This window comes from Tasmannia lanceolata, unplaced genomic scaffold (assembly GCF_043159265.1).
Source record: "Tasmannia lanceolata isolate RefF3 unplaced genomic scaffold, GAP_Taslan_0.1 ptg000003l, whole genome shotgun sequence".
NCBI lineage: Eukaryota > Viridiplantae > Streptophyta > Magnoliopsida > Canellales > Winteraceae > Tasmannia > Tasmannia lanceolata.
In genome coordinates this window covers 15565741-15592485 of record NW_027518680.1, presented here as the reverse complement: position 1 = coordinate 15592485, position 26745 = coordinate 15565741, and the positions used below count along the sequence as shown (strand labels likewise).

General features: G+C 38.5%; 2 protein-coding genes and 1 long non-coding RNA gene across 5 annotated transcripts in view; 2 read left to right on the top strand and 1 right to left on the bottom strand.

Annotated features, from left to right (window-relative positions):
* Positions 1–66: 66 nt before the first annotated feature.
* On the top strand, positions 67–1808 carry LOC143861509 (mavicyanin-like). Its single transcript, XM_077372432.1, has 2 exons — positions 67–395; positions 1274–1808. Exons 1-2 carry the CDS (start codon positions 209–211, stop codon positions 1609–1611), a joined length of 525 nt encoding a protein of 174 aa, XP_077228547.1. The 5' UTR covers positions 67–208; the 3' UTR covers positions 1612–1808.
* On the bottom strand, positions 1185–11773 carry LOC143861516 (uncharacterized). Of its 2 annotated transcripts, XR_013239970.1 has the most exons (5): positions 11529–11773; positions 11143–11208; positions 10591–10696; positions 10219–10263; positions 1185–1607 (listed from the first exon to the last, which is right to left on the bottom strand). It is a non-coding gene; the product is annotated as an uncharacterized LOC143861516 (long non-coding RNA). The 2 variants fall into 2 exon arrangements; XR_013239968.1 differs by lacking the exons at positions 1185–1607; positions 10219–10263 and having other exon boundaries at positions 10450–10696; positions 11529–11680.
* A 1090-nt stretch (positions 11774–12863) lies between these two features.
* The window catches only part of LOC143852392 (nuclear pore complex Nup85-like protein), a 29505-nt gene continuing 15623 nt past the window's right edge, over positions 12864–26745 (top strand). The window contains exons 1-10 of one of the 2 annotated variants that reach the window (XR_013236769.1): positions 12864–13424; positions 18535–18637; positions 18838–18948; positions 19071–19154; positions 20177–20248; positions 20426–20482; positions 22504–22623; positions 22711–22911; positions 25692–25802; positions 25929–25966. Coding sequence is in view for 1 of the 2 variants with exons in the window: in XM_077361776.1 (XP_077217891.1) it covers positions 13042–13424; positions 18535–18637; positions 18838–18948; positions 19071–19154; positions 20177–20248; positions 20426–20482; positions 22504–22623; positions 22711–22911; positions 25692–25802; positions 25929–25966 (1280 nt within the window). In the remaining variant the exon portion in view is untranslated. The remainder of the gene's footprint in view (positions 13425–18534; positions 18638–18837; positions 18949–19070; positions 19155–20176; positions 20249–20425; positions 20483–22503; positions 22624–22710; positions 22912–25691; positions 25803–25928; positions 25967–26745) is intronic. The other variant, XM_077361776.1, reaches the window with a different exon arrangement.

The following is a 26745-nucleotide window of genomic DNA, read 5'->3' as shown; positions in this document are numbered from 1 at the left end:
CAAACACAACTGAAAACTCCCCACTTTCTCCATCTTCAACTAACTAAAACCACATTTCCTACACGTTTAAAACTTTTTCTTTTCTCTCTTTCTTCAACACCTCTCATATCAAAACTAAATTTATTTCAGAAGGTTGGGAGTCTTGGGACCATTTATCACCCCCAAACATTCTTTAAAAAAACTCTACTCAAACCTTCTGAGAAGAAAAATGAAGAAAATATCTTCTTTCTTGGGCTTTTTGGGAGTTCTTCTCACTGCCATGAACATGGTCTTTGGAGCTTCGAATGAATTCAAAGTTGGGAATGAAGAAGGTTGGAGAGAACCCAATGAGAAGGATAAGGAAATTTATAAAAAATGGGCTGCTAGTATCAGATTTGTAGTTGGAGATTCAATTTGTGAGTAGGAGATTGTTCCTTTCTTCCCTTTGACATGGGTTTTTTTTTTATTTTTAAATTTTTGAAGAAGCTTTTTTCAAATCGTTATCTGCAGTATGGGGTTTTCTCTCTCTTTATGTTTCAAAATTTTTGTAGTATTTTCCAGTTTCTATATCATACAAAATCTACTATGGAACCTAAATTAGTGATGATATTTTTAACAATGGAGAATGATATTTTCAGCCATTTCCCTGGCATTTCTACCCTCTGTTTGTTTGTCTTTTCATGAAAAAAAAAATGATGTTATTTTCGGGAAAATGCAAGCACGAGCAGGTGTAAATGCACCCATTTTTTTTTTTGGAAAAGACAAAAAAAGAGGGGAGTGAATGATGGAAAAGGGGGTGGAATTATCATTGTCAGATCATCTGGTTCTGGTTCAGATTTAATTCCATTGTCATGAAGTTATTCGGCCATTTTTATGTAATGACTAATCGTTATAGTTTTTGCGGAATGATTTCACCGCAAACATGTTTTGATACATGACGCTCATGTTTCTTGTCTTTTATATTTAAAGAGGTGTAAAAGGGCTTTTACGGTCCCCAAAAAGCACTTTACCTACAGTTAATTGGTAAAAGACAAGATACGTGAGCGTCATGTATCAAAACATGTTTATCCTTATGAACTGCTGTGGTTCTAGTTACATTTTCCATCTGTAATGAAACAATGGAATAGTAAAAGAAATTTGGAGAAGTTTTTCTTTTCCCAACTTTTTTCAAAAAAATTCCTGCAATCCAAACAGGGCCTGGATTAAACTTTCTGATCATTTCATAATTTGGATGACTAACTGGGTAATTTCTAATAAATGGGTCTTGTCTATATATCTCTGTTTGATTCTTCAGATTTTGAGTACAAGAAGGATGACTCTGTTCTTGTGGTGGATAAAAGTGGCTATTACCATTGCAATACAAGCAACCCTATAACTACATTCACTGATGGAACAACTCTTGTCAAGCTTGATAGGCCTGGCCCATTCTACTTCATAAGTGGGGCCCCCAATCACTGCAAGAAGGGCCAGAGATTGATCGTCAACGTGCTGACTCAGCCTTCGGACGCGCCTTCTCCATCTCCACTCCCTAGCTCCGCGGTCTCACCCGCCATTTCGGCTCTTACTCTCTTAATGGCTTTCATCACCCTTGAGGCCTTGTTCTTGGGCTCTCCATGGGGCTTCCCTGCCTGAAATTAACATGCATTCGGCGTGTTTCATCTTTTTTATTATGTTATAATTTGTGTTTTCAAACCTTGCTTATATGAACACTAGTTAATGAGTCCAGGTTTTGCTTTCTATGTATTATAAGCAATGTGGGTCATTTTAGATGTTATGTTGTGTGTTATGGTTTTTCTGATCTTTTATTGTATCCATGGGACTTGGATCATGATGCATGTTCGTGTGAAGAATCCATGGCTTACTATGTGCATGTTTATGATCAAAAGCTTATTACAGGTCCCAAAAAGTTCTCAAAAAGTCAAGTAAAATAGAAAAGACAAGCAGGTACCGTGCAAAATATTAAAGCACGGTTGTGCTGATATCATTCCCCTTTCCACCCCTTTTGTTCCTATTTTTCGGAAAAACAGAAAGATCAAATGAAAGAGGTTGGAAATGCAGTCATTTTCAACAAAATACAATGAAAAGGCAGGCATGCTTTAAGAATACGGGTGTAACTTGGGCCGGGTTGGCCTCAACCCGAGATAGCATTCCCTCAATCCTAAGCCTAACCCAAACCCGACCCAACCCCAGCCCCAGATCGATGGTCAATCCTAACCCAACCTGCCTCTAAATCTCAACGCTAACCCAACCCTTCTAACATGTGTTTTTCAAAATCGGGGTGGGTTGAGTCAAGTTGGGTTCGGATTAACCTAGGGGCAAACAGAAAAATACCGGAAAAAACATAACCCAAAGAAAATCAAGAGTCCAAATGCAAGAAACGCTGTCTGTTCCTTTCCCAACTACAGTTGAACTTGTCCGAAGGAAATTTTTGATCTTCTTGCCTCCTTGATGCATTTAGATACCACATGTAAGTGTTCGATACAATATGAACACCGGCAACGGATCTTAGCGATTCAACATTGAGAAAATCACATGTAACAATATGGAATAAATTGAAATGAGAAAAAGACATACCGGAAGCCATGAATCTTATTTTTCTTTCTCTTAAGGTTTCTCTTTGCTACACATGTAAGTGAAAAGGTATAAACGTAAAGAGACGTTTGGGGAGAGGGATCGGCGCGATGAGGAGTCGCATCTCTTCCCACAAACGCTTATAAAAAGTACTCTTGGGTCCTATTTGCACACAACGAATTTGTTTCCAAACTTTGAGAATCCACGCTTGAAGAGAAAGGAAACCGGTCCCCATCACCGACTATTGTGTAGCAAAGAGAAACCTTAAGAGAAAGAAAAATAAGATTCATGGCTTCCGGTATGTCTTTTCTCATTTCAATTTATTCCATATTGTTACATGTGATTTTCTCAATGTTGAATCGCTAAGATCTGTTGCCGGTGTTCATATTGTATCGAACACTTACATGTGGTATCAGAGCATCAAAAATTCCACTTCTGGTTATATTTTTATGCTTTCAGGAGGACCTATTTCTTGGAGAAGCGTCAAGCAGAGAATGACGGCTTCATCCACTACGGAGGCAGAGTTTATTTCATGTTCGGAGGCTTCGGCTCATGCCTTATGACTGCGAAATTTTCTTTCAAGGCTTAATTTGATTGATTCTATTGAGAGGCTGCTGAAACTTCTCTGTGATAATTCCGCTGCGGTTTTCTTTTCCAAGAACAACAAGTCTGGAGACGGCTCGAAGCATATAGATCTAAAGTATCTTGTTCTGAGGGAAAGAGTTCAGAATCAGCATGTATCTGTGGAATACATAAGCACCGCACTTATGTTGGCGGATCCCTTCACTAAAGGCTTGTCACCAAAGCTCTTCAGAGAGCATGTAGCGCGCATGGGATTGGTTGACACTTTTGATAGCCTATGATAGTGGGAGTCTGCATTTGGTATTGAGATACACTGTTGTGATCACATTATATTTTATGATTCTGATATATATTAACGATCAAAACAATAAGGGTCATTTATGCAACTCTCTGATTGCCTAAGATTGTGGGTTAAAACTCTTAAAACACCCATGTATTTTGTGATCCAAGTAAGGCTGTGCCTAAGACCCTTTAAGATTTATAGGTCATAAGGAAGCTGAAATTGGGAAATATGCAACTTTGGGTTGTTTCCATGAGGCAAAAGTTTATAACCCACGAATATAGTGATTAAGCTCTATGACCATAAGTTGCAATTTCATAGATTATCTTAAAGTATTTAAGGGTTTTAGGTTCTGTTGATTGACCCATAGTACGTATATTGTCGGGATTAAATGTGCCAAGACTTCTAAAGGATGGTGACCTTAGTGGGAGTGTAGTGTCTTTAGTAAAATCACCTTTAAGGAGAACCAGATTGTAGTACCGGTACTGGTGATCCAAGATAAGGTGGTACCAATGCTCATTGGAACATTAAAAGACGCATATAACTTAACAACCCACATTATAAATGTTTTGGTGGTGACAACTACCGAACAATCCTTGAGGCTAAGGAAAGAGGCACATAGTCTGTAGACTTAGAGATTCTGCTTAAGGTTTAGAGCAGACTTCTCGACAATTGTACATAAAGTTTCATCAAGTATTCTCTATGTTAAGTTTTAAGGAATTGTCACAGAATAATGGATATATCTTAAGGTCGGAGGAGTAATATTATTTTCCTCGTGTTATGTGTTGATGGTATACTACTTGCTAGTAGTACTTAGCCATGTTCAATGATATTCATACAAAAGAATTCAGGTGAAGCATCCTACATAATAGGAGTTTAGATTCACCTAGTTGGGACTCGAGGATTGCTGAGATTGCAGAAAGTCTATCTTGGTAAAGTCCTAAGTATTGAACATGGATAAATTACTCAATTTGTAGTGTTCCTATAGTTAAGGGTGATATATTCAGTCAGTTCCAAGGTCCCAGGATCGATTTATTATAGGAGTAGATAAAGAGGTTCCCTAATAGTTCCGCAATTGGGGTCTATTGAATATTTAAATCTGCACCTATCTGTGTATAACCTATATGGTGGGCAAATTTAGAAAGTACCAATGTTATTTATGTATGGATCATTAGAAATTTGCCAAAAGGTTATATATTGTCTGTAAGGGACTAAAGGTTTAATGCTCACATAAAGTAAATGAGATAAATAACCAAGAGGTGTATCGAAAGTGAGCACAACCAAGGTTCTGAATCTAAAGCCTTTCAAAGTGTGCTCAAAACTACAACTTTGGTGAATATACTTTAAGGTTATCAAAACACATCATAAGGGTATTTACAAGTGCTTCCAATGATCCTCTAAAATATTCACTAACTACATTCAAGAACTCCTTTGCATTTTCGAGTCTTAAAAATATCTCGAATTGCATAAAAAATGGAGGTCTACCATTACTACTAGAGTGATACTAACATTGAACTCCCACTATTCATAAGCATCTTTTAGATGTGGGTTTAGTGAGCCTGTCATTCAATGATACATAGTCTAGTCTTTTGTAGTCTTGAATTATGCAGATCTATTCCATCACTTGCTAAGATTTCTGACCCACTAAAGTGCTCAACATAATCGGTATCTAGAAAAGACACTAAGATACCAACAACTTCAATGACACAGACACAAACTTGCAGTTCCAAACATGCTCACTTCTTATAACACCTATTCAGTCCAGAAATGGAGTTTAATTAACTCAATCCACGATTTTAATCAATCCAACTGAAAAGAATAACTAAAATGTATAAAATCATGATGATACATAAGTGTACTTCTAATTAGATACCATATGTGCCATCATGGGTCGTCCATTGGCCGTGCTATGATGCAGAATTGGTTTCTAGTTTAGAAAACACAATACCATGATTATGAAGAGACACCGGTGTATCACCGTGGTCGTCCGTTGGGCCGTTCCACGGCACACAATTGGTTCTCACATACAATATTCAATCAATCTATCTTAAGGGAAAATTAGTTAGATTGCCCAGAATCACAAAAATGTGACCCCGACGAAACATCAGACGTGTCATTGTGGGTCGTCCGTTGGGCCGTGCCACAACACACAAACGATTTTCAATTCAGGAAATCACAATACTGTGATTCTGGCGAGACACCAGGCGTGTCACCGTGGGCCGTCCGTTGGGCCGTGCCACAGCACACAATTGGCTCTCCCATGAGACCAACTAGGGCCTGATAACCCTATACTTGAGGCGCACATCACCATTGGGCAGAAGTATAACCCCAAACCAGGTTACCCAGGCCTAGCCCTCTCACACCGCCTATTTGTGCAAAACAACAGTCATCCGTTGGGCTAAGTGTTGCTCTTGGACAAATAGTCGCAATTGAAAGTGGTTCATAGTCCATAAATGTGTCATTGTATGTGACACTTACACAGATAGGTGCAGATTTAAATATTCAATAGACCCCAATTGCGGAACTATTAGGGAACCTCTTTATCTACTCCTATAATAAATCGATCCTGGGACCTTGGAACTGACTGAATATATCACCCTTAACTATAGGAACACTACAAATTGAGTAATTTATCCATGTTCAATACTTAGGACTTTACCAAGATAGACTTTCTGCAATCTCAGCAATCCTCAAGTCCCAACTAGGTGAATCTAAACTCCTATTATGTAGGATGCTTCACCTGAATTCTTTTGTATGAATATCATTGAACATGGCTAAGTACTACTAGCAAGTAGTATACCATCAACACATAACACGAGGAAAATAATATTACTCCTCCGACCTTAAGATATATCCATTATCCTGTGACAATTCCTTAAAACTTAACATAGAGAATACTTGATGAAACTTTATGTACAATTGTCGAGAAGTCTGCTCTAAACCTTAAGCAGAATCTCTAAGTCTACAGACTATGTGCCTCTTTCCTTAGCCTCAAGGATTGTTCGGTAGTTGTCACCACCAAAACATCTATAATGTGGGTTGTTAAGTTATATGCGTCTTTTAATGTTCCAATGAGCATTGGTACCACCTTATCTTGGATCACCAGTACCGGTACTACAATCTGGTTCTCCTTAAAGGTGATTTTACTAAAGACACTACACTCCCACTAAGGTCACCATCCTTTAGAAGTCTTGGCACATTTAATCCCGACAATATACGTACTATGGGTCAATCAACAGAACCTAAAACCCTTAAATACTTTAAGATAATCTATGAAATTGCAACTTATGGTCATAGAGCGTAATCACTATATTCGTGGGTTATAAACTTTTGCCTCATGTAAACAACCCAAAGTTGCATGTTTCCCAATTTCAGCTTCCTTATGACCTATAAATCTTAAAGGGTCTTAGGCACAGCCTTACTTGGATCACAAAATACATGGGTGTTTTAAGAGTTTTAACCCACAATCTTAGGCAACAGAGAGTTGCATAAATGACCCTTATTGTTTTGATCGTTTATGTCAAGTTAATTCTCGACTCTTACCTTATAGATCACAAACAAAGATAGGGCCTCTACTTCTGATTAGAGAGACACATTTAAATATGGCTAGAAAATTTAACCAAAAGGGTAACACCTTCCGCCACCAACTGTCAGAGTCCAAAGATCCAAGATGTCATTGTGAATGACCTTTAGTAGATCAATACTCTTGGTAACACCCTAAACCGATTAATCTTTGTATATTTCTCCTTCAATGTACCCCGTATCATTGTTTAAATCGATAAAATCAAGTGAATCTAGAATTCTTCTTTTACCCAACTATCCTCAGATACATGGTTAAAAAACTTGACCTACTGATTGGATAAATTCTTGTTCACGCGATTTCATTTATTTCTAACAATACTGATTATCTTATTCTAATGCAAGGTAGGCCAAGTCTGACCTTGAGAGAAGTGCAATCCAAGTCAATAAGGATTGTCCTGAAGAGAACCAAAATCACTAAATGGGAAATGGAAAACTAGAGAGAATCCATTATACTTCCAAACCTTGATTCATAGCTAAAGGAATCAAGTTTTTCTAGAATAAGATTTCTAGTTCATATGAAACCAAAATTTCAGAAAAGAGTGGCGAGTAATAATGGATTCAACAGCCACCTTTATTCTATTTCCCGATATAATGGTATACTCTCCTCTACTAAGCACCTAACTCGCACCAAGACCTCACATAGAATTCTAAATGTACAAATCTTTTCCCGGAGTACTTTAATTCCAGGCCATATCAAACTTAAGGGATCCATACTTTAAGTATGTGTCATTTATTATTCAAGATAATGACACTTGATACAAAGTTCACTCTCTTTAATTTATAATGCTAAGACTAGTCTATATCTTCATGACTCTAATGCTGCCATTTAAAATAACCAAGAGGTGTGTCGAAAGTGAGCACAACCAAGGTTCTGAATCTAAAGCCTTTCAAAGTGTGCTCAAAACTACAACTTTGGTGAATATATTTTAAGGTTATCAAAACACATCATAAGGGTATTTACAAGTGCTTCCAATGATCCTCTAAAATATTCACTAACTACATGCAAGAACTCCTTTGCATTTTCGAGTCTTAAAAATATCTCGAATTGCATAAAAAATGGAGGTCTACCATTACTACTAGAGTGATACTAACATTGAACTCCTACTATTCATAAGCATCTTTTAGATGTGGGTTTAGTGAGCCTGTCATTCAATGATACATAGTCTAGCCTTTTGTAGTCTTGAATTATGCAGATCTATTCCATCACTTGCTAAGGTTTCGATACAATATGAACACCGGCAACGGATCTTAGCGATTCAACATTGAGAAAATCACATGTAACAATATGGAATAAATTGAAATGAGAAAAAGACATACCGGAAGCCATGAATCTTATTTTTCTTTCTCTTAAGGTTTCTCTTTGCTACACAATAGTCGGTGATGGGGACCGGTTTCCTTTCTCTTCAAGCGTGGATTCTCAAAGTTTGGAAACAAATTCGTTGTGTGCAAATAGGACCCTAGAGTACTTTTTATAAGCGTTTGTGGGAAGAGATGCGACTCCTCATCACGCCGATCCCTCTCCCCAAACGTCTCTTTACGTTTATACCTTTTCACATAAAGTCTTTTCATTAATGACTTTTCACAAAAGTAATTAACTAACCAAATGATCTTGACCGTCGATCTTGCAAAAGACAACATCCACCGTTAGGATTATTTCCTAACATTCTCCCACTTGGCTAGCAAGATCTTTGAGCCAAACATAAGGATCATAACTTTAAATTAGTTAGATAATAAACCCAACATTCCGTTTAGCAAAAACTACCAACAATAAACCATGTAACTATTGGGTCACCAACTCTACCCAATAGCCTACCCCATGATTATATTATTAGTAATTCTTACTAACATGAATGTAAAAGCATACATGCATAAGATGTAAACATGGTCCAAAATAGTCTACAGACATTCTACCTCTTACTCACAATCCATTTACGTAATGTGCACAAAATGGAACGGTAGAAAATAATATATATCAGAATCATAAAATAAAATGTGATCACAACAGTGTATCTCAATACCTAATGCAGACTCTCACTGTCATAGCCTATCAAAAGTGTCAACCAACCTTATGCGCGCTACATGCTCTCTGAAGAGCTTTGGTGACAAGCCCTCAGTCAAAGGATCTGCCAACATAAGTGCGGTGCTTATGTAATCACCGTTTTCGTTTCTGAACAAAAGCACCGTTTTTTATTTTAGAGGACGAAGGTCGGATTTGGGTTGCCAAGGCCTCAACTTAACTAAGCCTCAACCCTAACCTAAACTGAAATTAAATCGGGTTGGCTTTTCCCAACCCAACCCGAGGAAATGCCAACCTAACCCGAGCGAAAATTGGTTTAACAGGTTTGGGTTGAGCCCGACCCAAGTTGCACCCCAAGTAAAGAGGCGTGAAAAACTAATTTTCCTTTTAACGTTCCCCATTATGGAATCTCTTTTCATTCATGCTCCTAACCGCTATTTGCCTATTTATGGGATTTTATTTTTGATTATGGAATATTGGGTTTCCTAAGTTTTAATCATCAGTTTTAATTGTTTATTTACAAGCCTTATGCTCTGTTCTCTCGTCGGGAAAGGGAAGTGAAGGGAAGTAAACTGATGTGGCAGAAAGGAAAGTGAAGGAAAAGAAACCTGTCAGATGAGCATTTCGTTGCACAGAAACCTAACAGAAACCTCACAGAAACTAACAGAAACTACAGAAATATGTGTTTCGTTGCAGGGAAACTCAATAGAAACCTGTTAAATAGAAACTGTGACAAACTGATATGCAGAATGATGCCAACATAGAATCTAGTCTAAAATAAGTGGGTCTAACCTTCTGAAGTCAATCAAAATAAGAAAACCATGACAAACAGAAGTTGAACAATAACAATGCCAATCAAATTGTCACAAATATAGAGCTGCCAAGATATAAATCAGGCAACCAACATAGACTTGACAAAAAATTGTCACAAATATAGAGTTGCCAAGATATAAGCGGTCCCCTTTATGAACTATGCAGGATCATTCATATGCAAATGATGAAGCATTGGGTAAGATGTTACATCCATAACTACATTAAAATGTCCAACAAGATCCTGGAATGTAATTCCATTCCAAGAGTAACTCAACTATCAATACATAAGAGCAAGCAGCACATAATTGTCTGTAATTAAACTGTCATGTGAAGGAAAAACTCATAGCAAGAATAACCACAGGAAAACAGTATGAAATGATAACAAACAAATTACCTGTAAACGAAAAACAAATGATAGATCGCTTTGTTTAAGGTGCTCCTGCAAAAGAAGTGACACATAAATTGCTGTAAGCATTTATAATCTATGTAACAGCACAAATTCAACAAGAGATGAAAGATTATACTGAATAAATGGAGCAATACATAACCAACAGACAGTGTTGGTGCAACTAGACAACCCTGAACAAAAATACTGAATAAATGAATAAGAAAGTTGCTCTAATTTTAAAAACTCTAATGACCAAACATTGGAATATTTGATTTTCAAGGAAAATTTTTAGGGGCAATTTTTTTCATTTTAGCCAAAACATGCCCCAAGTATGAACTGTGATGGGCCTGCAACAAGAATAAGATAAAATAGCCTCACCCAATCTCACCATGCTGGCCTTCTCACAGAATGCAGATAGAGCTGTTACTGTATCTAATTTTATCCGAGGCACATAGACGACACTTCTCATGCCAAAAGCTGTTGCCTATCACATATAAGAACAGAGAGAAGAGGTCGGAAACGGAAACTGTATTTTGTGGATGATTATGACTCTCCTAATAATGCTTTACAAAAATAAATACAAAGAGATTCTAATCTACTACAGCTTAATTCTGTAGGCCGAGGCCCTGTTTATTTTTTGAGAACCCATTGTGATTCCAAAACTGATTATTGGACTCAAAATTACGTTTAGGCCCTGTTTGTTTTGGATTTTGAGAACCGATTGTGAGTCCAAAACTGATCAAAATCCAAAACAAACTGGGTATAAAAATTACACCTTGAGGCAAGAGAGTACTGTACCAAGTTTATTATAAAGAAGATATTCACTCTAAATTATTCAATGTCTGCCTTAGAAATTCCCATCTCTGTGAATATGGTAATAATTTGCAGCATAACAAAGAAATTAGAATTCTGACTTCTAAGAAAGCCAACCTGTTTCACATTATCATAAACAGTAGAAGTGTCTGTGAAATCGACAACCACGCCAATTGCTTTCGACTGCCAAACAGAAAGAAGTTCATCACCAGTAAGTTTGATACATGAAATACAGAATATAATGGAAAAAGAAGAGATTTGTGAAGCCAAAAGTAAGGTTTGGTCGGATTTGGGTTTTGGGTTGTGAAGAAGAAGAACAAGAAAAAGATGAGGAGAATGACACTTGGATGGCCAAAATGAGAATCACAGATTCAGAGTAATAGGCTTCACAGATCAAACCCTTTTTATGTGCCTTTCGATTTGGTGGAGAAGGGGCTGAGGAGCATGATGGTCGTGGGTTTGTGGTGGTTGAAGAGAGAGAGAGAGAGAGAGAGAGAGAGTACCTGGTGGGAATGGCTGAAAATGGAGAGACGATGGAGGCGACGATCCGGCCGTTTCTTCTTCTTCTCGCGGAAAGGGCAGGGAAAGGTAGGGTTTCCGATAGTTTATATCGGAAACTCGGGAGAAGAAAAGTCGAGGGAACCCATTTTCCACGTAATTATTTTTATTTTCCACGTATGAAAAAAAGTTTCCGAGGAAAGTCAATAGAACACGTAAATTTTTAGTTTCCCTGGAAAATAAGGCTGGTTTCCGACTGGTTTCTGCGGAAACCAGCGTAAGAGAACAGAGCATTAGAGAACTCCAAAGAAAGAAGAATTTGAGTATGGTTTTTTAATGTTACAAAATTATCCCAATTGAATAGACGTAAAGTAACGAAAATTGAAGGGTATTTTCCTAAATTCGGATTTGAGATGCTTCATCAAATTTTGTGTCTAAGTTTGAGCCACGTTCGGATCTTAGGATATGGACTATTTCGGATCCAACGGTGTTACCCTATCCTGTTCATTGTTACCCTATCCTTTTCATTAAAAGTACCATCCGACCCCCTCAATTTTAATTGTTTATTTACAAGCCTTAGAGAAACTTTAAAGAGAGGAATTTGTGTGTGGTTTTTTCATGTTACAAAATTACTCCTCGTGAATGAGACATATATTAACAAAAATTGAAGGATATTTTCATAAATTGTCACCGTCTATTCGGATTTGGGACGATTCATCAAATTTTGTGGCTTAGTTTGAGTAGGGTTGCAACTTGGGTCGAGTTCACCCGACCCGAAAAAACCATGGCCTGGGTTTAGGAATTTCGGATTTATTTAAAAAAAAATTAAACCAACCCTGCCTGATGCGTGATTTCTTCTAGTGTAGGGTAGGGTTCTGAAAAACCTAACCCAATCAACCCCGGTTGTAGCTCCAGTTTTTCTGCATTTCACTTCCATTAGGACAATCATCTTAATTAACCATTACGACTCAATGAAACAACAATAATTTTTTGGGTCCAATTGATTTTTAAACACAAGTAGATTAATACCAAAGATTAAACATCATTTTATAAGTTCAACCAATGCATTGGAATAGATCATGAATCATACATTTAATCATTGGAACATAAATTAAGGTGCATGTATTGAGAATGTAAAAAAACCCGGTCCGACCCGACCCAAGGAACTATCTTAGTAGGGTAGGGTTTAGGAATCTCAGGACTTTATTTTTAAAAGAACCCACCCGACCCGACCCAACCTGAGTTGCAACCCTATGGCTAAGTTTGAGCCACGTTCGGATCTTGGGATATGGATCCACTGGACTCTTTCGGATCCAAAGGGTCTTGCCATATAGGGTGCCAGCCCCAAAGACACCCCGGTTCGCACTATACTACCCGAACAAGTTAGGTTTGTCCATTGTGGAGCGCATCGTCTTCTCAAAACCCCACAAAAACCCTAGCTCGACAAAACCCTACCTCCCGCTCTCCGATAACAGACTAAACCAAACCCTAGTGACTTTCCGGCGTCATCCAATCGGAATGCCGGGATCCACGTCAGATCCCGGCGACTATCTCATCCCATTCTCGCCGGAAGTTCGAGATCCGACCGTCTACCCTCTCCACCACGGCCTCAAACCCCCAATCTCCCGCCTCTCCATCTCCTGGTCTCGAGGAAACTCCCTTCTCGTCTCATTTTTCCGGCAACCATCGCCGGAATCCGGCAGCGCAGGCGCCGGAGGATCGGATGATGAAATTGGCGGGAAAGTGGTGGAGGTTAAATTAGGATCCGGTAATGGAGATATCGATGATGCACATATGCGGAGAATCGTTTATGGTTCGGTTCCGGCTTATGCGCTCCTTCAAAGCCGGAGGAATTCCATTGCGGTGATGTCGAAAATGTCGTCTTCGTATCTTTCTCAGTGGTAATTTTTTTACTTAATCTATTTGAAATTTTTCGTTTTCTAGGGATTGTGATTTTTAGGGTTTGGTTATTGACTATCAGTTCTTGCCTAGCTACTTAAACTGAGAGATTAATTTTTGCGGTTTAGGTTTTTGGTAATTTTTGCGGAATCTGTTTGGAATTTTCGTGTTCTAGGGTTTGTGAGTTTTAGGGTTTGGTTATTGACAATCAGCTCTCGCATAGTCGCTTAACCTGAGAGATTGATTTGCTTTTAAGTTTTGGTAATTTTTGTTAATTCCGTTTGGAATTTTAGTTTTCTAGTGTTTTGTGATTTTTAGGGTTTGTTTATTGACAATCAGATCTCGCATAGCGGCTTAACCTGAGAGATTAATTTGCTTTGGCATAGCGGCTTAACCTGAGAGATTAACTTGCTTTTGAGGTTTTGGTAATTTCTGCTGTATCTATTTGAATTTTTTGTTTTGGCGCAACGGTAACGTTGCTCCATGGTCACTGGTTTGAGTCACGGAAACAGCCTTCCTGCAAAGCAGGGGTAAGGCTGCGTACATCTAGCCCTCCCCAGACCTAGCAATAGTGGGAGCCTCGTGCACTTGGCCGCCCTTTTGTTTGAATTTTTTGTTTTCTAGTGTTTTCTGAGTTTTAGGGCTTTAGTATTAATAATCAGCTTGTCGGGTTCCTAATCTAGTACAAGCCACTTGAAAAAAATGATACGGTCCACTTGGATGGGAACCATCCTCCAAATGCTCAAAAGAATGAGTCTTGTATGTTTTATTCCAGCACCTACGGCACTTAAAGACAGATAACAGACACAGAACAATGAAAAGAAAAACAATAACAATGAAAAGAAGAGTAACACAAGTCTCCCAACAAATTTCAACAACTCACACCACATCCCTGATTTTATTACCAACAGACTAATCTAGATAACTAAACCTTATCACTATCTAGCAACACTCATCTAGATAACTAAACCTTATCACTCTCTAGCAGTTTTTGTCCACGTGGCACAGCGCATACGGAGATCATTCACATATCACCCCTTCCCTCTCAAGAAGGAACCTTGTCCTTAAGGGTCACATTCCAAAATTTTGCCATAAGATCGCTGAATCGCTCCTATGCAGCGTCGTCCCCATTCGTGCCTTCCTATTGGATCTAAACTTCGGTGACGGCGTGTGTACCATCCGTCGATCAAGTATGGCATGCGGCATGGGTTGCACCATCCCATCATCTTTGATATGTAGTAAATCTTGAATTGGCTGTATTTGTGATCCTACCCTTGGCTTCAAATTTGAAACATAGAACATGGGATGAATGCGCGAGGATGACGGTAAATCGAGCTTGTAAGCAACTGGGCCAACCTTCTCCGAAATTTGCAAGGCTCGTATTAGCAATGCGAGGGCTTCAATGATTGCCTAGCCGTAACAGACATATGCCAATATGGTTGGAGTTGATGGTAAACCCAGTCCCAACGAGAATCACGTTTCGTTAAGTGCCGATCAGCATTGTACTTCATTCGTTCTTGGGCCCATTGTAGATTCTCTTTTAGTAGTTTCAATACGCAATCCCTTTCACACCAAAGTTGCTCCACTGCTTGTACTTTGTGGTTTTGGACACATAGGCAAGGACACTTGGTGGTGGAACCTCATACTACTTCGAATGGACTCATCCGGATGGAAGAGTAGTGCGTGGTGTGGTACCACCATTTGACCCACAGAATCCTTTTTTTTTACATAGGGTATCCCCACAGAATCCATTTTACCCACTCCTTATGCTTAAATCCCATGAAACAGCTGAGATAATTTTCGAGACACTGGTCGACCACCTCGGTTTGGCCGTTGGACTGAGGGTGGTACGCAGTGCTCATGTTGAGGTGGGTGCCTTGCATTATGAAGAGCTCTTTCCAAAATGCACTCATGAATGTGGCTCCCTGATCACTTATGATAGCCCGCTGCATTTCATGTAGTTTGAATACATTCTCAATGAAGAGTTGCAACATTGTGGACATGGTGTAGGAGTGTGGTAATGGAATGAAATGATTCGAATACCACTGGTACAAGCTAGTAAAAATGAGAAAATGATTCAGTCCACTTTAAGGGGAACCCACCCTCCAAATGCTCAAAAGAAGAAGAAGAACAAGTCCCGTGTGTTTTATTCCAGCTCCTGCAACACTTTGATAATTTTAGAGATTTTCACTAAACTTGGATGCTTTACAAAGACAATCAATAGGTGCTTATAAAGAGCACTTACATGATAAACATAGAATCAAATCTAGATAACTATGGAAAGATACTATCCTAACTAAATGTAGTTGCCTAATCTATCTAGATTACCCAAACTAACCAACTTGTCCAATCTCTCTTCAAGATGATCCAAAGGTCAGACTTTCCCATGACAAATCTTAACATGCCCCCTCAAACGTATATAGATTGAAAATCAATATATGTTTGCTTAGAATAAAAATTCCCAAATTGATTACAATAAAATGTCCCCAACACATTTAGTGGGCATACTGCCGAATAATGCACACCAAGCTGATGAAGAAGGTCCGTTAACATTGGCCGATGCTTCTTGTCGAATGTACACTTGAGCCGGTTACCGAAAAGAAGCCACAATAGGCCAAATGAGACTCAAGGCCTCCATGGGCGAGTGTACATAAAATGGGTCACTATGGACCAATGCCAAAATTGGCGAGAATGAGCCTCCATGGGCAAGACAACTCTCGCAGGCACGCACTCAAAGGGTTCGAGGGACTGAAGCACCTCAACTGAGTAGAGTAAATATTTATATTTCAGGCACGCACCTCAACAGAGGCATCTCAACTGAAATAAGCAAATGGAAGAAACATAAACTGAGGAAAAATAGGTAGGGGAGCGACAACAAGTGGCTTACGGACAACAATTATGGGCAAACATCAAAGGAAATATGAAACCTTTAAAAATGATCAGTGTCTTCACAAAGCGGGGTGCAAAATATCAATATTTGGGAATGGCATTAGAAGGGTGTCAATATCAATTTTTATGATAAAGATGAAGAGGGTGTGCATACCAAATTGAGGTGGAAAGATAGATAAGGACTTGAAGAAGGGATTTATGGATCAAAAGAAGATGATGCAAATCCAACGGGTGCTGATATTAATGTTGGCATATATTTGTTTTAAAGGACATAAGCAAGAGTTGTGGTCATATAAAAGTTGGATATAGGCACTATCTTTTGCAAACCCAAGAGAAGGAAATGAGCGTACATCCACACAAGACAAAGGCAACATGGTGGCTGTTGAATAATATTACTTAGCTTGCTTCTCTTGTATCTTCACTGTCTCCAACTCATCATTTTTTCATTGATTAGAGAGCTTCTTCCGTGTCTTGTCCCATCCAAAATAAAATATCATAACCTACCTCATCAAAGAAGAAACCAATATCACCCCCTTTGCAAAAATGAGGTGACAGGAAACAACATAGGTTTTTTTTTTTGCTGGGCAACTTCCTCGCGGCAGTGGAAGGCTAGCATGCTCAGCGTAGGTGCACGGTGAAACGTAACAGCCACAAGCCCACAACACCAATGGAAACTATTTTCGAATTTCTTCACGACCAGAGTCTGGTCATTTAGGAAGAAAGGAAGAAACTTTTGTAAACAGGACCAAGGGAGTCTTCCGCCTCCGCAAGAATGTGCCGTGGATGAAGCCTTGGAGTGGGAGTAAGATGGGGACAAGCAAGAAATAGGTAATTACCAAAAACCATATGAAGAAGGCAGAGAGATGGGGTTTAGAGTTGTGGCGGTAGCAGTCCGGCGGACGGCCAGTCTAGCCGTCCGTCGGAGAGCGGTACTTCTAAGGTGTCGGTCGGCACAAGAACGGTTGCTCTGATACCATGATAATTTTAGAGATTTTCACTAAACTTGGATGCTTTACAAAGACAATCAGTAGGTGCTTATAAAGAGCACTTACATGATAAACATAGAATCAAATCTAGATAACTATGGAAAGATATTATCCTAACTAAATGTAGTTGCCTAATCTATCTAGACTACCCAAACTAATCAACTTGCCCAATCTCCCTTCAAGATGATCCAAAGGTCAGACTTCCCAGGACAAATCTTAACACACATAAAATTCAGAGAACAATGAAAAGAAAGATAACAACATTTAAAAGAAGAGTAACACGTCTCGTCACAACTCACAAGTTTCAACAACCCACCCCACATCCCTGATTTTAGTCCCAATAGACTCATCTAGATAACTAAACCTTATCACTATCTACCAGTTTCTGTCCATGTGGCACTTGACAATGCATGTGGAGATCATGCACTCATCATAATCAATACGCCAAAAGCCTCATGAGTCATGACTGAAGGAAAGTGTTAGGATAGGCTCTTAAACCACTTGGGATCGTAACGGTCAACTACTCTCTACAGCCGACATCCCCGGTGGCCCACTTGTGATGGTCTCCACTCTGGTTGTTTACGTTAGCCCTTTCACAGGTCGCCCCTTCTATTGGTGGCCCACTTTGTGATGGGTTTCACTCAGCTTGTTAGGTGCCTAACCAATGTGCCAAAAGCTCGAGGACTAATGGAATGCATTAGACTTGACACTTTGGTCAATTAGGATCATAAAATTCCAACACACCCTGCAGCTGATGTCCCCGGCAGCTCACTCTGCGACGACTTTCACTTTGGCTGTTTCAGGTAGTCCTTTTCATAGTAGTCCTTTTCATAGGTCACCTCTTTAATCCGGCAGCCTTCTTTGTGATTGCTTTCAATCTGGTTGCTCCAAGCAGCCCTTTTTATAGGTCCCCCATATGTGACGTGAACACGAGACGGGGTGTGGCTTTGAATACCAAATGTTGGGTGCCTCACCAATCCGTCAAAATCCCTAGGACTGATGGAACACGTTAGTCTAGGCCATTAAATTGCTTAGGATTGTAACACAGCTCTTGCGTAGCCATTTTACCTTAGATATTTTTTGTGCTTCTGTATTTTACTGAATGTGTTTGAAAATTCTGTTTTCTAGCCCTTTTATCAAGAATCAGCTTTGCATATCCACTTAACCTGAGAGATTGAAATTCTGTGGGTTTGGGTAATGTTTACTTGATTCTGTTATTGCAATATAAAAAATGCAGGTGGCAGCATGTTATGGAGTACAGTAGACAGATTAGTTCTCTTCTTGGGACTCCTAAATCGACTCCTAGTCCTGTGATCGAAGACCCAAAGACAGTGCTAAAGGTGACTCTAGCATGCACATTAAGTCATAGCCTTATTTAAAACATTTTCTGCTTTGGCTGCTTTCAGAATATGTTCTATGTTTCCATTTAAACTTCTCATTTTTTTAATGCTGGATATACGAGCTTTTTTATTTTCTTGGTTTTCTTTTTTAAGTTAAAATCAATTGCTGTCTATAAAAGGAAAAGGCTCTGGTGTTGCAGACAGTGAAGGAGCCAACCTGTTTGAAGGCCGCGTGGGAGCTGATCGAAATATTTTACGTGGATAAGCAGTCACTAGCATGGCTCCCTGAGCGACTTGTTGATTGGTTAGCAGTAATGATCTTTCTTCTCTTGCTTTTGTTGCTTTTACGAATATACTTCTCCATGTAGTACCCGTGTCTATTAAAAAGAATAAATGTTTAAATTTGTGAAATTGAGTAGAGTCTCTCCCGCAGGACTATGATTGTCTCCTTTCAAGGACAGAGGCAACAGTTCATTCAAAGCTTGTGGGCCTGCAGAAAAAACTTGTCAATTTACAGGTTTGAACTACCCTTTATGATGCTTCTGGCTACTGGATTTGGCTTTGCACATCTGAACATCACTTTGGCTCTACGGAACTCTATAATAAAACTCTGTTATTTCAAAATCATACACAATGTTTTTGCCGATTAAGCAAGCTGTCAAAACCTATAGCTTGTTAGTTCTATTTCTTAACCCCTGTTGATTTTTAGGAGAATGTTTTGAATTATTTTACTTCAATACTTTAAATATTTTGGAGAATGTGTTGCTCATAATTCTTTTCTCTTCATCATGTACTTTTCTGGTCTTCTATCATTCATATAGTTAAATGAGATTGGCTCGTTCAAATTTAAACCCTGGGATCATTGGTTTCTTCCGTTCGGTTTTCTGGCTAATGTCACTGTAATTGCTCATTGTGCTATGAAAAGTAGCCATGATTATCAGCATGATTGTTGGGGAAGGGGTTTTACCGGCTATGAAAAGTAGCCAGGATTTATCAACGTTCTTGCTCTATTATAGAGTACATTTTTTGCTGGGGCTGACCCATGGAGATTTTTTGAGTCTCAGTGCCTCCAAGAGAAATTTGTGTCTTCATTATTGTATTAAGTCCAGATAGAACCAAGGTTTTAAATTTCGGTTTCGGAGTGCATTTCGGTCCTCACCGAAACCGAAATTTCAGCCGAAATTTCGAAATTTCGGATGAAATCTCTCGAAATCAATTAACGTAATATTCTATCCCCTACAAAATCTCGGCGAAATCCCTGAAATTTAAGTAATTTCGGCTGAAATTTCGGGATAATATTAAATAATAAATAAAACCCAGATCTTTTGGTGATATTCCTTAAATTTCGGCCCAAAATTTCGGAACGTTTCGAGTTTACCCAATTTTCGTTCTGGTCTCAACCGAAACCCGGAATTTCGGATTTTGGTCGAAATTTAAAACCTTGGATAGAACACACAATTTTCCTTAAATATTTTTATTTTTGGATTTATCTCAAAAGCTAAGAGGATTTTTTTAAGTAACCAAGCTTATATTTTGCAGGTCATTGAGGATTCTACCGAATATTGGGAAGGGATATCGGCAGCACTAGCAGCTGGTTGGCTTGAAATTGTGGTATGAGATTTTTGTGGCATCTCTTTCTTCAAAATGGTTTTTTTTTTTTTTTAATGGCAAAACCGTACCAAGTTACGTTCTTCAAAATGGTTCAGCTGTTCTCATTAACCTTTTGAAAAGTATACAAATGTGTTTCATGGAACACATATATTGGTAAGACTTTTTGCTATTTTGCAGGTGAAACTGTTGAGATTGCATGGATCTTATCAACTGGATCAGCTCAGCTATCGTGAGGTTTGTAAGTATTACATGGCAATTCATATTGATGATCACAGATATGAATATGGTTGATACTGAGATAGGACATTTTTAAGCTCGAAGAATATGTAAAGACGTACTTTGATTGTTTGTAAGTATATCTAATGTAGGCCTTTGAATGCTCTAGTGAGAAGAAGTGACTCGTGCCAAGTTGACGGAGTGAAAAGAGGTAGGGGCTGACCGAAAACAACTTGGGTAGAAACAGTGAGGAAAGACTTGAGGACATAACAGATAACATGACCTTGGATAGGATAGAATGGAAGAAAATGATCCTTGTAGATGAACCCAACTAGTGTCAGGATTAGACTTTGTCAATTTGAGCAGGTTAGATCCTAGAATTTTCTAAAGGATTCATTAGCCGATCCCAACTAGTTTGGGACAAAGGCTTAGTTGAGTTGAGTTGTAAAAGTTGTATTTAATTGAGGTGATACATATTTATCTCCTAGATAAGGTTGTTAGGTGCTCTAAGATGTGATGCTGATGAGATTCCGAGATGTTTTCTACGTACTTTATGTTTAAAATCAGCAATATTCGCAAAGAGGTTTACCATGATAGCTTTAGTTAAGCAAATTGAACCTAGTTACTGGTGTAAAGTGCAATGGAAATTATGAACCAAACTAAGGAAGCCATTTGCACTTATATATCTCAATTGATGATGGAAGAAGCCCAGAACTCTAGTTTGAAATGGTGCAGGACAAAATCCACACTGTTGCATTATTAGACAAAAAGATTGATCTAGTTTGGCTTCTGTTTTCGAGCAAAATTTACCAGCAATCTGCTTGATAAAATCTTAGCGTTAAAAAAAAAACATGAAACGAGGAATAAGCATCAATTCAACTATTGTACTGCATTTGGAAACCATGATGGCTGCTGTAATGCTGACATAATCCGAGCATCAATTCACCTCTCTCTCTCTCTCTCACACACACACACACAAAGGTCTTCTTTACATTAACGTTTTCGTGTATCAAACTTCGTTTAGTCACTTTGGGCAGGAAAACATTATAGTTATTGTCACGCCCCAGCCCCACACCGTGCAGATATTGTCCGGTTCTGGGTCGCAACCTGCCCCGGTTTTGTTTTTCCCACAAGAAAACACGTCTACACAGGGAGAAGGGAAATCCACATATATAGCCCAATAATTTTTCCTCCCTTTCCGATGTGGGATCTCACAATCCACCCCCCTTAGGACCCAACATCCTCGTTGGCACACCGTACTGGATGGGAGGTCCCGCTCTGACAGCATATTTGTAACGCCCCGACCAACCGTGTAGAATGTAGATATTGTCCGGTAACCCAGTTCTAGGCCGCAGCCCTCCCCAGTTTTGTTTTTCCCCCAGAAAACATGTCTACACAGGGAATCGGGGTCTACAACATATAACCCAGGAATTGTCTCTCTCCGCTTCCGATGTGGTACTATTACAGTTATTAGAGTATTTCCAATCCCTCCTCAATGCAGTGCCTTAAAGGGAATCCTTAGAAAGAGGCTGAGAGAGATTTTCTTTATTTGTAGTTAGGGATAGACCGGGTCGACCTCTTTGATAGGCATTGCATCTGTTCAGTCTTGGGCGGTTCATCTCTTTGACTCCCGGTTGATGATAACACCTTTACCGGTGTAGGGTTGTCTGCCTTTCACTAAGCTTCCTTATTAGGCCACCTCTGGGGGATTGTCTTAAGTCTATTGTTGCGAGGGTCCGTTTGACAGTGCTTCACTGTTCTCTTTCCATCCTCTGAAGAGAAATATCATCTCCCCGCCATTGTCTTTGGATAAACTTGAAAGAATAGCTCTTAAATGTACTTTATGTTTCGACAGGCAAGTTGTTATCTTAGACCATATAATTGCATTGCACACGACAGTTGCTAGTCCAATTTACTGTATGAGTGAACTATTTGGAATAACCTAACTATCATATATTGAGCAATGTATTATTATTTTTAAAAATAGTATTGGAGATTCGATTTTGCATGCTATGCTGATTGCTTTATACTTGGAACAGACAGAGAATGGACTGGTAGAAGCAGTTGCTGTTCTTGTCACAACAATGCCACGGCTGCGCCCTGAGTTACCAGCTGAAAGATTAGGTCAATGCTTTAAAACCAAGCGTGATTTTATGAAGGTTTGATTGTGTATTGCATACTGTAAATTTCTGTTCATGTACCCATCTCTCTTGCATGTTTATTATTATTTTTTATGCATATCCTAGGCACGGGAAAAATGGCGTGGCCAAATAAATAAGTTGGACTGTAGTTCATATTGGATTCAGTGTGATCACCGCCAAACCAGGGAGGGCTTGAGGAATTTGTTGCATATAATGCTTGGAGATGCTACTAGTCTTACCAATGCAACTTGCCATTGGATGGAGTTGTATATATCTCACTTCCTTTATGTTGGACCGCTTTCAATGGTTAGTGCATATTGAAATTTGCTACCATGCTTTGAACAACTTCATTTTGTTCCTTATGTTTTGAATATGTTAACCACATTTTTCTTCTATTGGAAGTTCTGTGTTGTGTATTTCTTTGTGTTGATTCAGGCAGTGAACCCAGATAAGTGGCTATATTTTACTTTCGTTAATGGATTTTCCTTAAGTAAATTACCTTTTGGAAGACAATGATGAGGCATTCTTATGAATTCCCCTCTGAAGTAAAAGATTGTTACATAAAACAGAGAGTAAAGAATTGCCTGCAGCTTGCTAAATTATTACGAGGTTTACATAGTCATTCATTTGATTCAATAGAGGTTGTAGATTTTCTCTCTTGTAGTAGTTTTATTGAAGGTAAAGAAAAATGAGCAATGCAGAAGGGGCAAAAAGAACAAATTACAGGAAAGGGGTTGCTGGTCGTTCATTCCATCGCTTGCCAACGAGTCGTCACACCATTAGCTTCACGAAGGATGTGATTGGACAGGATGGCATACTCATTGTTGGGAAAATATTGAAGATCTCTTTTTTTCTATAGGTAGGCTTAGATTGAATCTGAGACATCGAGGTTGCTGTGTCGAGCACCTTCCAATCGAGCCATGGACTTAATCCCCAGAGATTTCCTTAAGAAAATGCAAAGTCCTCATGAGGCTTGGCCTTTAAACTAGCTTGTTTGATTATTATTTTTAAATGGTAATAAAACTTTATGAAGCAAATCAGAGCAGCAAGAGAAACATGAATTTACATAGGGGACATAGATTGCCCCACATGCAATGACTCGCTGCTCAGACCACCCTTACCATGCGAATCTGCTAACTCCTTTGCACTGCATAGGATATGAGTGCAGAAAGAATTATTCTACATGTCATAAATTTAATTAATGATCCCCACTAATCTCCATGAAGGTGGAGTACCCATCTACCAGGTTTCCAGCAAGCTTGTGAGAAAATCTTTAGTCCCGAGAGGAGGGCCTGAGCTTTTCCTTTTTTGCGTCTTTATTTCAGATAGGATTGGAGAAGGAAAGTACGGCATTGCCCAAGTAATCTCTGAACACCCCATCAATGTCCGTTGGGCCCTAGTTGATGACATTGGTCAGAGTGCCTCTTTTGAAAATTTGACCTTTTTTTGAAAGATTAAGCACGAATCAGTTTTACTCTCATTCGTTTCAGTTATGGAAAGTCAAACTAGTTCCGTTTAGTTTGCTCAATTCCCTGAGATTTTGAGCTTAGGCCAGGCTCGGTTCTTGTTTTTTAGCATGAGCTATTATGATAGTTCCTCAGTCTGTTGGTCTTTTGAATTCAATGCTTGTCTCGCCACCTGTCTTTCTTATCAGCTATGCACTCCACTCGATGGGTCGACTCAACCTGACTCAGTTCTTGACTTGAGCTGTTTTGATCATTCCTGGGTAGACTTGTGTAGATGAAGCAGTTTTAAGTCCTATTGTACCTTTTCTGGAGGGCATTGTTCATTCATTCCCTCTTTTTTATTGCGTGTTGGAGTTCTATCGACAGGCACTTTAATCATGTCTTTTTCTTTCTTGCACACTGACTCACTAGTCACTACAAGCCTTTAATGATTTGTGCTCCTTCTATTCTTATTTTGAATACCCGATCTTGTGCCATCCTCTGGACAAGTCTGACTCTCTTGTTTCGGTGATAGAGAGAACCAAAACTAGCGATGAGAAAGACCGCCTAACTCAGCTAATAGTTTGAAGGGCCTTTTGAAACTTGGTTCTTTTTCTTTTTCTATGAGTTTATTCTTGACTTGCACAACGAATGAGCTGAACACAAGCTTCGGAGAATCCCAAACCTTCTATCAGTTCTGTGACAGTATAAATGTCCTCGTCATTTAACTTCAATGCTAAAAAGACTTGCATATACTACTGTCAAGTCGTGGCTGTCATCCTTGATAAACCCACATATTCCAGCTACACTCAGATTGCCGAGAGAGCTCTCATCATAATTAATCTTTTTTTAACACAAATCATAATTAATATTTACATTGTTTTCTCATATTTTACCACTTTCTTTAATTTTGGAGGAGCCTTAAGTGCCTAACTACACTTCTTCTGTCACTAATCATGCCACCAGTTGGGATGGAAACGGAAACATTTTGGTCCTTTCATGCCTGTTTCGGTGAAATTTAAAACCTTGGTCATCGCTAATAGATGTAGGATACAGAAGCATCTAAAACACAATCAAAACTCAGCATAACTTAGAGGAATATTATATGTGTTGGGAGTTTTTGGTTAACTGTTGTTCATATTAATTTCATCCTTTTAATCTTTTCCTTGTCAATAAGTCACACTTGTTAACTTCCACAACGTTACTTATAATAAAATTGTGTTAGCATAAGGGTGTTAACGGTCCTTTCATACGAGGTTTTTTTTTAATGGTCCTTTCATAAGAGTTAATCTTTCAAAATTTCCATCAATGTCCTTTCATTAGAATCTTTCGTAATTTCCGCTGATGATATACTGTTCGAGCCAATGATTTTGCCAATTGAGGGATCTCTATATTCTAGAATGTGTTTTGTCAACTTGGTGGCAGAAGTGATATCTATGCATTTTGGTATTGCAGTTAGTTTTATATGTTACATCCAATGATATTTCTGATGCTGGCATACTCTTTTTTTTTTTTAATGGTGGCATTGGCATACTTTGTTAACCAATGATATTTCTGATATTGGCGTACTTTGTTAACCTTTCATTTGATCTTTGTTATCTGGTAATTGATGTAGACATGTACTTTCTTAACCTGTGTCAGGGTTTAGAAAGTATGCACAGCTTTGCTCAGAAATACATGCGGTTGAAACCAATGTCCAACTCTCATAGATTGATGGGTCTTGTTCTAGGAATTCTAGGAGAAAATACCGAGGTAGATGAGAATTTTTATTACTTTATTTTTCATTGGTATATGAAGAGGATTATATTTGCTGCTAATGCACATGCTTCATTATTTTCATCTCTAGCTAAAACTGGGTATATTTTTTGTATGCTTCAGGTTGTTTTAGCAGAATGCTCAAGATCATTTGGCCCTTGGTAAGCCCCTAAATTTGTTGTATAGAGAAGACACTACTCACTCAACAACTCAACAAAGCCTTTGTCCCGAACTAGTTGGGGTCGGCTAAATGAATCCTTTAGAAAAATACTACCTCAATGAATATTTAATTTTAGATTTTTTATTTATTAAAATTATGAAATTTGTTTACTGAGATGGCGATTAGTAAATAAGTCATATAAAGGCGTACGTATTGATCTAGTGCCTACCATAGTGACAAAAATCTCCGTTATTTTTGAAAATATTGCGATTTTTTATAAAACGACAAAATCTCAAAATTTCCCGAGATTCTAAAAACTCGTCAAGTTATCTTTATATTTTACATTTTTACTGTGAAAATATCTCAATAAATTCACAATATTATTTGTTTTCCTGATTTTGTTCTTAAATTTTATATTTTTATATATTATTTTTGGCTACGAATGTTGGCACTACTATGTTTTGATAATTGAAATAACTCCTTATCTTTTATTATTTAAACAGCTGTCAGAGGTTATTACAGTTGCCAAAAAGCTCTCAGAAGCCAATTAAAAAACAAAGACAAGCTGAGTTTGTGCAATTATTAAAACATGGTAGTGCAAATATCAGTAGAAAAATTATTACAGTTCCCAAAAAGCTCTCAGAATCCAATTAAAAAACAAAAGACAAGCTGAGTTTGTGCATTTATTAAAACATGTTAGTGCAAATATCAGTTGACTTATTTTTCTGCTGTGAAATTATCACAAAAGTATCACAATAAATTGACAATGTTATTTTTTTC

Coding starts and splice junctions, on each gene's coding strand:
- LOC143861509 (XM_077372432.1), top strand. CDS start 209: ATGAAGAAAATATCTTCTTTCTTGGGCTTTTTGGGAGTTCTTCTCACT. Junction 396..1,273: donor TGTAGTTGGAGATTCAATTT/GTGAGTAGGAGA, acceptor TTGATTCTTCAG/ATTTTGAGTACAAGAAGGAT.